Source organism: Choristoneura fumiferana, chromosome 20 (genome assembly GCF_025370935.1).
Source record: "Choristoneura fumiferana chromosome 20, NRCan_CFum_1, whole genome shotgun sequence".
NCBI classification, from domain to species: domain Eukaryota; kingdom Metazoa; phylum Arthropoda; class Insecta; order Lepidoptera; family Tortricidae; genus Choristoneura; species Choristoneura fumiferana.
Genome location: NC_133491.1, coordinates 3,338,979 through 3,352,270, shown reverse-complemented (window position 1 = coordinate 3,352,270; position 13,292 = coordinate 3,338,979). Strand labels below are relative to the sequence as shown.

The 13,292-nt window shown below is 37.6% G+C and overlaps 2 protein-coding genes across 3 annotated transcripts in view; both read right to left on the bottom strand.

Annotated features, from left to right (window-relative positions):
- The window catches only part of MICU3 (Mitochondrial calcium uptake 3), a 114,848-nt gene extending 107,507 nt beyond the window's left edge, over positions 1-7,341 (bottom strand). The window contains exon 1 of the mRNA XM_074103351.1: positions 7,125-7,341. Coding sequence (XP_073959452.1) covers positions 7,125-7,331 — 207 coding nt within the window. The 5' untranslated portion in view covers positions 7,332-7,341. The remainder of the gene's footprint in view (positions 1-7,124) is intronic.
- A 553-nt stretch (positions 7,342-7,894) lies between these two features.
- LOC141438982 (uncharacterized) lies at positions 7,895-10,721 on the bottom strand. Of its 2 annotated transcripts, none has more exons than XM_074103072.1 (2): positions 10,195-10,721; positions 7,895-8,541 (listed from the first exon to the last, which is right to left on the bottom strand). In XM_074103072.1, exons 1-2 carry the CDS (start codon positions 10,546-10,548, stop codon positions 7,960-7,962), a joined length of 936 nt encoding a protein of 311 aa, XP_073959173.1. In that variant the 5' UTR covers positions 10,549-10,721; the 3' UTR covers positions 7,895-7,959. The 2 variants fall into 2 exon arrangements, with proteins under 2 accessions (XP_073959173.1, XP_073959174.1); XM_074103073.1 differs by having other exon boundaries at positions 10,279-10,715.
- Positions 10,722-13,292: the final 2,571 nt, after the last annotated feature.

The window sequence follows — 13,292 nt, the reverse complement described above, 5'->3', positions numbered from 1 at the left end:
CGCAAGGTATCTTTCTTGATATTCCATATTAAGCCCAGTATTTTTGTTTCTTCTGTTTGTTCGGCTTTGTATTCTGATGGGATGGTTTTGAGAAAAGCTTTATCGTTTGAAATCCAGTCTCTCAGATTCATAGCTATCTCATTGAAGACTTTTCGTGTGGTTATAAACAGTTGTATCGCTGCTTCTGTAGAGTCTGTTCCGGTAACGAAGTTGTCGACGTAGCATTTGTCCACAATCTTAGGAATCAGTTCTGGTGCATTTTGTGAGACGTGATACCGTAGCGTGGCTGTCAATATGAACGGACTTGCAATGATTCCAAACGGCACTCTACAAAAGCGCATATGTATAATGTTATCCATAGATAGAGGTTTACTTTTGTCCTTTATCCAAATGAATCTAGTTACGTCTCTGTCTTCAGTCTGGAGTCCTATTTGTAGAAATGCTTTTTCCACATCAGCTGTTATCGCAACTTTATTTGTTCTGAATTGAATGAGTAATGCTATCAAATCTCCAATCATCGATGGACCTTTATACATGCACTCATTCAAACTCTTACTCTCTTTCAACTTTCCAGACGCGTCGTACACAATCCGTCCTTTCTTGCCTTCTTGTTTCACCATGTGGTGAGGAAGGTAATGAATAGGAGGTACTTTCTGGATATAAACGTCTTCATCTGGATTTATGATTTCGATGACGCCATTGTTCAGTTTTCTTCCAGTATATTTTGATATTCTTTCATTGAACTCTCATTCAATCGTTGGAGTAGGCCTTTCAGTCTTCCATACGCTAACCCAAAGTTAGTAGGCATCCTTGGAGGGTATTCAACCCATGGCCATTTTACCATGTACCTGCCATCTATATGACGTATGGTTTCGTTGAGATGCTTAATAGCTTCATCTTCTCTCGTGGTCTTCGGGTTATCCGTAATGCCGATACTTTCTAAAGCCCATAAGAATGAAATGTCCATGTTTTTTAGAGGTAGGTCTGGTTCAGTAAAGTAGACGCAATTCGGATCGTGATTTTGACAGTAGGTTATAACCGAAAAAGTATTTTCACTTTCCTTGGTATTTACTCTTCCACTAACAACCATCCAAACTCGGAGTTTATTATAAATAGGTTGTCTTGAAGGCGTACCTTTTCTGTACCAATCAAGTTAAAATAGTAGTCGTTCCCAACTAAAATATCTACTCTATCTCCGAGGGATCCGTCGTCAGCTAGAGTGATATCCTTCCATTTGTCGAGATTAATAACCGGCGTTTCTACTCCTTTAGTAATTGTAGGAACTTCGTTGGCATGCAGCGTTATAGTTCTATTTTTTCTTGTAGTTATTTCCAATTCGACTCGTGGGCTATCATACTCTCGAGGCGTTTCGCTTGCAAAACCGAAAATTGACAGCCTATTTTCTTCCTTCACCGATAGGTTGAGTTTCTTGGAAATCTCTACTGTGACATATGATCTTTGAGACCCTGAGTCTAGTAATAACCTGCATGTCACGGGTTTGTGTTGATCTCTCTCGTTCTTCACTGTTACTATCGCAGTCTGTAATACTGTAAACTCACCGCTATTCACTGCGGTTAACGACATTTCCTTTCTGGCTGTAAACTTTTCAGGACATAGAGCTCGATGATGTCTTCCCGTCTTGTAGCAGTAGACGCATTCCTTTCTACTTTTGCAAAAACGCATTAAATGGTCTCCTGATAGGCAATTGAAGCAGCGTTTATTTAGCTTCGCTCTTCTCTCTTCAATTGTCTTATATTCTTGACACCGGTCAGCATAGTGATCCTTTTCACAGAATATGCAAGATAGTTTCCTTCTTTTATGCTCTATGTATTCCTTTGTTCCTTCTCTTTGTTCTTTGTCCTTATTTCTCATTGGTTCATACTTTCGTTTCCGTGATGTGTCACATTGGCTTCTGGAATAATAGCTTCGTTCCATTCTTTGTGTACGCTCGCCTTTCTTGTCTTCGTTCTTATTCTCTTCTCTCCTCATATTATTATTCTTAATGTGATTTCCTTTCTTGAAACTATTGTACCTTCTTGCAGGTTTATTTCTTAAAGGTTCTTTATTCTTATGCGTTATATGTAGTGTTTCTACTGTATGGTTTCCCTTTTCGGTAGGACTATTATCTGGTCTTATTTTGTTAGCTTCTTCTCTTGCAGATATTATCACTTCCAATTGCTTTCTCATTTCTCCAACAGTGTCTTCTTTCAGCTTCATCTTCATTTCGTAGATGAGATCTCCTGGGAATTTCTCCGTAATAAGGTACCGTAAATGGTTATGATCTGTGTTTTCACCAAGTGATTGTAGGACCCTGAGATGACGTTCTAACTCATTTAATGTGGTCCGACAATCCTCTATTTTTGTATCTGCAGCCTTTACTTTGCTAAGGGCACTGTAGTGTGCATCAATAATCTGTGATTGTTTACCATATCTGCTTGTTAGTATTGAATGGCTATTTCATAGTTTTTATTAGTAGTCTCTAACCCGTCTATAATCCTGCGAGGTTCACCCTTTAATGTTGACTTAAGATAAAGTAGCTTGTCAACGTCAGGTATCGGCCTATCATGAATATTGGACTTGTATATGTCCCAAAATTCACACCAAGTTAACACATCTCCTTGAAATTCAGGTAACGTAAGAGTTGGTAGTTTCGCTGAAAACGCACGGCTTTGCTCCTTGTCACTCTGGATCTCTCTTTTATTCTTATCCACGTTGACTGACAGTCTACATTTTAGTTCAGCTAAAATTTCTTCACCATTAAATTGAGCGTTGCTCATATCAGAGATCTCGTCTGGTGATGGATTGTTTGAAGTCCGAAAATATTCATTAAGTTCCGTTGTAAATCGTTTAATCATATTCTCCAACTTAGACGCACATATTTTTGCCTTTTGCACCTCTTCTGCCTCATCGCTACCTTCTTTACAATAAGCTTCAGCTTCTGCGCTATGCTCTTTTATTCTTCTTATTATTTGGTGAAGTCTAGATTTTATAATATAATCTAGAGAGGTCTCTTCATTCTCAGAATCCATCTTGTCTTGTAGTAATCTGGAATAATTTTCATTTTTCTCTTTACCTACTGATTACCTATACATGATATCAATGTATAAAACCGCATCTAATATAGTAGGTAGTTATTGATAGTAAACAAGTTTAAAAGAAAAGACAAAATATAATTATAAGTTATTTAAAAACATTCAATTTCATAGTGTAATTTATTACACTATTGCTGCTGACTGTACACGACTGTACCCCACTTAGCATTCAAGTGCTCACCAAAACAAATCAAACAAGTCCAAGCACGATGGTGTTATCATATGTAGTTGAGGAGTTCCTATAGGTACCTTCCGGTTCCATCATCAGATCAGCTCCAAATTACCATGTCATAGCTTTATCCCTAAAGTTACATGAACATACTAAATTTGAACACCATCTGATGTCAGCAAGCACTTGGTGAGGAAATACACAATTTGACCCAGATAGACATACAAACAAACAACATTATTTACCTAATGCTTCTAATAATATTTATTAATCTTTATGTTCATTCAAATCTAGTATTCAATACACTTCAGAAATTTTTACATAAGAATTTCACACATAACTAGAACTTGCTCATTTGCACTACCGTGCACCTTTATTAGTACCTGAGCAAAATCTCCATAAACAATCTATACCTATTTATTAAATGAGTTTGTATTGAATTAGGTTTATGAAATAATTATGATAAGTTCAAGCTCAGTCCAGCAGATGAGAACTAAATAATCTGTGTATTTATTATTTTATTTTTCAAAACAAATCTTAGAATCAAACTATTTAAAATAATTATTTGAGTTATAATTTCAATCTCATCATTATTCAATCATCAGCACTACATGTTATGATATAGATTGACTTCTATAGGTATGTGTTGCTTACAGGTCTAACTAAATATACTGTATTAGTTATTATTACTTACATAACTTTCTTCAGGTGTATCAGTGTGCACTTTTCTTAGTCGGTAAGGAGAGTGCTACCGATCCTTTTAGTACGAGTACCTAGTGGTTTAAAGAACAATTTAAAAAATTACTTACACCAAGTTTATACATGCCTATAGGTAGTATTTACGTTTCCATAATATGCTACGTATGTACCAAAAATCACGCAGGCGACACCGAGACCGCCTTCAATAAGTTTTCTTTTTAGTATGTACTCTATAGAATTCGATATTTAGCACAGCACACGTGAGGACTTCTAAAATTCTTAAAAGCCGCGTGTGTAAATCTTTTACATTTGTAAAACGTTTTTGCTACAAGATTCGGCTATCAAGACAAACGGCACTGAACACGGACATTATTGCTTATTTTCGTTTGTCCAGATCAAGTTTGAACCGATTTCAATACATAAAAAAGTTACTTGGAAAATCTAAAACTTTATTCGTACGGAGCTTTTCATTCATGCAACAGAAAGTAAGATAAAACTTTTACAACCTATAATTACGACACTCACCTCAAAGTAACACAACACTTATTGGTTTTTCAACACCTTTTACCACTTTCCAGCTTATTTTTATACACTTAGCTCACAATTGCAAATTCGCAAACGAAATTCAAGCGCCGACATACAGTAATGGCGGAAAGGTAAGTACCTAGGCAGGGTAGGTAGGTAGATATATCTACCGCGCCGCGATTCGAAGAAACGATACGATTACCAACTTTTATCACAATATGCACACTCGTAATACTTTATATACTCTACTTAAACGTCTGAAATTATTCTTAAAATTATCTTTTTCTTATAAGTAAATAACTAAGAGTATTCACCAAGTAATTATAATTAAAATCTTTTCCTCTATCTCGCGCGAGTGGTCACCATGTTCGTATACGGTCCGGTCTCACTTCCGGTTGTATATTTTTACAACTCATTCCGTAAAGTAAATTGCTATAACTTATCTTAATTGATCCCTGAAATACATTTACAGAATAATTGCTTAAATACTATCGTACTCCTTATGTTGATTTACTAAACAAAATAAGAAATGACGAAAATTTTCGGCGGCGTCCATTTTTTCAGCAATGCTGCCAACAAAAGAAGCAACGAATAGCGCTAGCGACACTGGTCCTATACCACGAAGTGCAAAAACTCGAACTTCGGATGTTGCCGTCTCGTTGACGCTTATGACATTTAATACGCGAGTGAAAGGGAGAGTGCGATACGAACTTCGATTCGCGAGTTTCGTAGTAGCCCATCTGACCTCCATACTAGACTTTCTTCACTATCAAACAACAGATGTCGCTACAAGTCATAACTTGTAGTTTCAGAGTACTTAATAAAATTGAAGTTATATTTTCAATGCATCATTCTTCGATAATATTCATCCACCGATGTCTTCCATTCCTGTAGGACACTCCGGCGGGGGCCAAAAATATCAGCAACACAAATTTAGTTGTACCCACATTAGTTTTCTCAATTTTAGTACGGGAGTTTATCATTTGGTTTTCACCCGCACTTCCACCATATCGCGAAAGATTGGGTGATTAATTGTTGTATATCTATATATCTCTATACTTTCTATATTTTCATATTGTGGGTAAGACTTGCTTATTATGAGATATATTCCTTCTTTCGCGATGTAGCATATTTAACATACCTGAATTCATTTTCTTGTAGGTTGCTAACTCCCAATAGTTCTGCTTCGCTTATATTATTACTGGATGTGTCTCCGCTGGTAATCTCCTTCCACCTCCTGCATAAATTATGGCCAGATGAGTAACCCTGATCACTCCTCCGGCCACGGAGTGTCACGGTCAGACCCGTGGCGCTCCTCGGTGCACTACTTCTCGGTCAACTGTAAAACATAGCTGGTATCAGAACGGCAAGACTCAATCACGTGTCACAATGTTACGACACAGCTCTAAACATACAGGCTCACTCTAGGGGCGAGGGGGTAACCGGACGTCTCCGGGCCCGCTCGCAAAACAGTACTTGGTCCACTGCGCACGCCAAGATTCTAAATCAACCCAGATCCCGTGTCCCGTAGTGGACAGCGAGATATGCCCCTGGGTTGCCGATGGAGCTGTAGGTAGAGTCCAAGATAGACACCAGTCAGGATGGATCCCACACCATGTGTGTGGGCATGCATCCGAGCTGGCGCCCCACAGGGTGTGATTGGTACAAACAACAGTAAAAACGTTAATACGTGATACACCGAAAAGACCATAGGCGCCTCGACACCCAGTGATCAGCAGAAATAGGAATACTCAGGTATACTCAGCTTTGGGAGGATGGAGATACTGCAGTTGCTGCTTGATGACTTCCACAAATGAACTTTATACACATTTCACATTTGACGCTGTTAGCCGCCATGCCATAGACTGACAGCAGTCACTTTTTATATTCAGTGTTGCCACTCCAAAACTAATAAAGCGGGCCACTCACCTAGAGATTCGCGCCTGTCGCGACACGAATAGTGAACATTATGATCAATTTTGAAAATGCAAGTGCGCTTTTATTCAGATAACTAAGTATCATTTCTACTCATTTTGTACTATGTAGGTACGAATGTTTGCGCGATTGTGTGCCCCACTACGTGTTTGTGACTGTTACTTTTTATCTGTGAAATACGTTATCAATCTTTTTTCTTTATTTGCCTTCATAAGTCATGCTGCTACAGTTCGCTGGCGCTAATAGAGTAGAACTATTAGATTAAAATAATTATTTTCACGAACACTCATTTTAGTTCGTCTCCAGTCGATTAACAAGCGATTAACAGATCGTTAGTACACCAACATGGAAATACCAGCCCTGTTTTTTATGTACACGCCCATAGAAACTGACAGGAGCTTCTATGGGCGTGTTCACGAAAAACAGGGTCGGTATTTCCATCCCGGTATTATCCGGGCCGGGAAAGAGTGTCACCCATCGTTAGAAATTATGCAGTAACAAAACGCAACATTACTCAAACGTCAAAAGTCTAATATCTTTCTATGCTATTTATAAACAACCTATGCGCATGCGTAATGTTGACGTTTTTTGTAGACTATTTTTACATTGTACGGTTTTTATTTTACAGAAAATAACAGTGTATATTTTATACACGTTTATTTAGGTCGGTATAACCCGTACATTCATTAAAATAAACAATTTACCTTAGCTTTGAGAGCGTAGACCGTGTTGCTTCTTGAATAGACTTTGGCGGCGTAAAACAATACACTTCCACCGAAAACACACGCACATGTTTTAAACACATTTCTATACGTATTATTATGCTTCACGTAACTAAGATTTCGAGTGTAAATCGGCGAAAACAGCACTTTTTTAATTAATTTGCTGGAAGTACGGCTTAACGTGGCCATGTTGGTAGAACAGCTGATTGACAATTGTGTGTGAGCGAGAGTGCCATATTCAAAGTATGATAAAGATAGAAAGAGTAAAAGAATACCGCGTGCGCCCAGGTAGATAGTATAAAACGGCCAAATTAGGTTGAATGGACGACCTCCGTAAATTATAGTATAACATAGAAATAAAATCACAAGACATGGTAGCAACGTTTCCACCAATAAAGTGCGAGGATTCTCATCATTTACACATCCTCGCACAGCACATCTCTGGTGGAAACAGCTGAGCGGAGTGAGGCAAAGTAAATGAAGCGTTTCTATTGGTTAATGAAAAATATATTCCTCGCACATTCGCACACCTCTGGTGGCAAAGCTGCTTGATTTCTATATGAAAAAGTTAGTTTTATTTATTTGCGAGAAAAACATGTAATTATCACTCTGTTACTCAAAATTTTAAAATATTTATATACCTAGCCTATTACCAAAGCATAATACAAACAACTCTGCTTGCAGTTTTAGAAAGGAAAGGAATATGTATTAGATTGTATTTTAGGCAGATTAATATTAGACATAGACATGAATCAGATGAAAAACTTTTATTAAAACAACATTTTGTCAACACACAAGCATTCAAACCTAATTATTTCTAGTTTGAATTGGCGACCACAAACTCTTCTTCTATCTCAGTACTTTGGTTTGGTTCTTGTTCCTGTGTGACAAGTGTTACAGTATTCTGCTGTACTTTATCATCATCATCATTAACGGAGAAGGATAATACTCGTTTGACAGCATCTGCGGTATCATACATCCCATACTCCGCCTGCCACAATATAGTCGTTATCAACTGTTGTAAATTTCCTCTAGTCTTTGGCAGTTTGACTTTCCTAAGCTTATTAGCTACATATTCTCCAAAGACAGAATATTCGTCTTTTCTCTGTGGCTCCTGTATAATTAACCGCTCTGGTTGTTCGTACAGCATTGAGTTTGGGATGTATGCATTTGTTTTGTGAGACATCCTTCTAGGAGGTGATTCAATCTCTCTCTTTATTTTTTTGTAAGGCATCCTTCTTCGTTTTGTCTGGGGTTCTATGGTTTGGTATGCTTCTTCTTCAAGCCACTCCTCATCTACAGTTTGGCTGTTGCGCATCTGTCTCACTAGTTGTATGCCAGCATCGTTGTCTTCTTGATGTTCTATGTCTGATTCATAATTGGTACTTAAGATATCCACCTGAAAAGAAGAATCATTTTAGGGCATTACAAATATTAAGTCTGTAGGTCAGGTTAAGCCGTCGTGGCCTAGTGGAAGCTGTGGAGGCCTAGTGGTTTGACCTATCACCCCTCAAGCAGAGGTTCCTGGGTTCAAACCCCGGCACGCACCTCTGAGTTTTTCGAAATTCATGTGCGGAATTACATTTGAAATTTACCACAAGCTGTACGGTGAAGGAAAACTTTGTGAGGAAACCTGCAAACCAATTCCGCACTGGGCCTGCGTGGGAACTACGGCCCAAGCCCTCTCATTCTGAGAGGATGCCTGTGCCCAGCAGTGGGACGTAAATAGGCTGGGATGAGGTTTTGTTATTGCGTTACAATTATGGCATAGTAGACCAATGTTTTTGGAGTGATTATAAAGGTCACACCCCACACAAATCCCATAACAGTAACCTGTGTATAATTAGTGCATCTACTCTACTCTATTAGAACAGACCAAAGTCTCAAGGTTTCAACTGAAACCACCTAATACAGACAGCTGGTGTACCACCCTGAAGCCCAATATACACTGCGAGCAGAGCACTCATTAATGACTTCTAAAAAAAAATCTAATCAAAAATGTTTTTCTTTAAAACTTATAATACATATAGGTATAATCAATGTGGCCGGCACCCCCTAGTAAGTATGGTTGTGTTAGGAGGCTCCGCTACTTCCCCCAGTTGTCACATTACTTAACCAAAGCAAAGCAAAGAGAAAAAATAAACAATTTGCCAAAATGTGTGTGTGTGTGTGTGTGTGTGTGTGTGTGTGTGTGTGTGTGTGTGTGTGTGTGTGTGTGTGTGTGTGTGTGTGTGTGTGTGTGTGTGTGTGTGTGTGTGTGTGTGTGTGTGTGTGTGTGTGTGTGTGCGCGTGTGTGTGCGTGCGTTTACATACATGACTGGCTGCAAGAAAGTACTTACAACTTACTATGAAGTTGGGCAATGTAAGCTAAGTCATTAATGAGTCCGCTCCGCTCGCAGTGTAAACTGGGCTTTCAGATATTTATATTATCAACATCATTAATAAATTACTTTGCTCAACTGATTTAAATTAATTTTAAGTAGGAAAAATAGTGAGCAGTGATTTTTGATAGCAATACACACTACAGAAGTAATTCAGTCCCTAATCAAACTTAAATCATGCACTCCAGGACACACCTTTGTGCTGCTGTGGAAGTCTTTGTAGGTAGTGCCTGCGGCTTCGCCCCGATTACAAACCCGTATATCAGGGAAATTTGGAAAAATCCGTACATAGTTAGTGGTCGCCTGGATGTCCTAGCCCAGTATACCTGTTAGGTTATGCCCTAATATAAATAATGTTAATGTATGCCTATGTGAAATTTCCATAGTTCTTCGAACTGAGATTGAAAAATACTTCGAATAATAAATATAGAACATACAAGTTCTTCTGTAGACTTCTGCAAGCAGCTCACTTCCTTTTTTGTTTACAGCTTTATCAAATCGATGACGTTTTACACCATATATAATCGACTGATAAGAACTTATTGATTTCGATACCACGAATCGATTTAACGCATCACTACCCTGTATCCTTGAACCAACGAAAATCGATTATTTCTATCGTAAACCGAACTGATAAGAGAACATAACCTAAACGTAACAACATTATATACCCTTTGTATTTCGATTTGGGGCATTGATTCCTCTCCAGACATGTTAGGCTCGTTGTTAAGGTCTACTGAGACGGAATAACGTACATTTTTATCCTTATATTTCTTTCTGTGTCCAACTGAAACTGTGGGTTGTTCACTTTCTTCTTCATATCGAAGCGTAGATTCGTCCAAATTGCCGCTTTGTCCGAGCTCCCACTGTAAGGGATGCTTACAAGTTAAATGAGCTCTCATGTTTGTTGTATTTCCAAAAAATTTGTACTGTGTATCGCATAATTTGCACAATACTCCGACACATCTTTTATTTTCTTCTAGACGATCGAAATATCGCCACACAATAGACGAACGTTTCTTCATTTTCACAATATTATTAACATACGCCGCAAAACCACTATCACTAAATCCAAACACTAAACGATTGCAAAAAAAATCTCGATGGAATCGAAATGAGATCCGATCACGAGTGGGTGAAGATTTTACATTTTACAAGATGGCGATTAAACAGATGAATGAATGAAGTATCGAGTCGATCCGGCGGGGAAAGCGCTACGGAGCAAGCGCCGATTGCTGTCTGTATGTATCTCTTTCTAGTACGTTGCGTAGATATATTAGTCTCTCTTTCGTAATTCCATTCGATTTGTAAGTGTCAAACATGTGTCAAAACTGACGGTTTAATGTGTGAGCGTTTACAAAGAACGTTAAGAATATACTTAGACATGAAAAAGTTAAGAATAAGGTACGGAATATTATTAATTGCACATCAAATAAATAATTGCCTATCAATTTATTCCCATCATTTATATACCTTTGTACATCAATTAAATTATTTCAATACAAATAAACTAAATGTTTAGCAAAACTAGTAGTGCAGCAGGGCTACTACGAAACTCGAAACTTGAAGTTCGTGTCGCGGGGTCCCTCTGACACCTATACTATTTAATACGAGAGCGAGAGGGACGGTACGATACGAACTTCGAGTTTCGAGTTTCGTAGTAGCCCTGCAGATAAATTAAAAATATACATCAACACAAACTATACAAAAATACTACAATCACATCAAAAATACTGACTCCACAGCAAATTAACTTAGCGTGCGTAGATGATACTCATTCTCATAGAAAAATAACTTTTTCACTTCTCATGCTCGTAAAGTTCGTGTTTATGCTGGATCTAGGCGACATAAAATGACTTTTTATGCACTAGTGCATAAAATAAAATCTTCGTCTAAGACCAAGGTAATTAGGTGTCAACAGCCACAAACAAAGAAGTTTCTTTATATTTTTTTAATACATTTTTTATTTATATAAAACTAAAAATCAATCAAATCAATCAAAATAACTATGTACCGTAATAACTATATAATAATAACTATATATCGTATATATTGGTATAGTCTCCGTGATATTATAATGACACCAGCCAGACGTTTAGGTATTTGGCGTATGAAAGCGGTGGATTTATGGATTGGGGAGACGTGGTATAGTTGGTATCATACCTGTCGTGTATCCACGAAAAGCGTCTGTGCGCTCAAGGGGCTGTTTCACCATCCATTGATTAGTGTTAACTGGCGGTTAGGTGTGATGCCGTCTCTATTTGTTTTGTTCGAATAGACGGAGACGGCATCACATTTAACCGTCGGTTAACGCTAAATCAACGGATGGTGAAACAGCCCCTTAATATATCTTTTAAACTAAACGGCGGATTTAAATGTGGTATTCACCATCACTTGGATAATTTTTATAGAAGCTTGTTATAAATACAGGGTGTCTGTCTACAATCTTAAATATTGTTGATAGACAATGTTTTTGAAATAAGACTTCATTTTGATTTTAAAAACTATTTAAACTGCATTCAAAGATTATTGAATAATCCCCTGTCTGAATCGGGAATCGAACCCGACAAATGGTAAAAAAAAAACTGTATTTAGGTAGTTTTAGAGTACCTACCGATAAAATGTTCAATCATAAGGATTACTTAATTTTTCCTGATAACATTCAATCCCTACTAATATTATTAAAGAGTAAGTAACTATTGTCTGTCTGTTATCTTTTCACGCTTCAACCGCTGCCGATATAGGTGAAATTCGGTATCAAGATAATTGGAGTACCGAGAAAGGACATAGGCTACTCTTATTCCAGATAAATGGAGGGTATCCGCGGGATGGCGATAATAGCGAATTCTACGCAGATGGAGTCGCGGGCAACAGTTAGTCTTTAATAAAGGGTAGGCCATGTAATTTGACATTTATAATTTCAGGAAAATTAATAGGTTATATTTTTACTATTTGGTAGGTTCGATTAACTTCGATTTCTGATTTAGACAGGGTACTTGGCAAAAACTTTGAATGCAGTTTAACTTGAACTTTTCTGTCAGTAAAATTGACTGTTTCCAATATTTAAAATACTGCCCTTCCATGTGGCATAGCTATGGGACAACCTGTATATGATACATATACCTCTACTAGCAACGCACCCCGGCCTTGCACGGATGTAATTTTTGGGAAATTAAGCTGCAAGTTGTGAAATGCCCTTGATTAGCCCTTTTGTATGAAAATTGCACTCATACGAAGCCGGGGCGCATCGTTAGTTTTTAATAAATCTTTGACTATAAATAATTTTCATTCCACATGGGTTGGAATTCTTCGGTTATGGGAGACTATCAGCATCAAATAACATGGCTGTAAGCGAGCCAGCTCACGCCAGGAACAAAGGCCGTATAGCCTAACGTTTCTGACGCTCGCGATCGTAATCAAATGACAGTTTTTGTATGCGAAATCTGTCATTTGATTGCGATCAAAAGCGTCAGAAACGTTAGGCAGTGCGGCCTCTAGTAAAAAAAATAAAACAGCACATTGTTTATAGAATCGTTTTTATTTATTTGTCGGTATAAGAGACTGTAAAAAGTTATTGTCTAAAAGTTCGATCAATCTTTTGGTTGAACTACGTATAAAGGTTTAAAAATTCTACAGCAACGTTCTAATTAATCAACATTGAATTTACACAAATCATATTTCATCCCAAATCTAGTTCATGATTAAATGCACTTGGCAAACATGATAGACATTTATAATTATTGTAAAGTTATCGAAATTAATTAAGTAA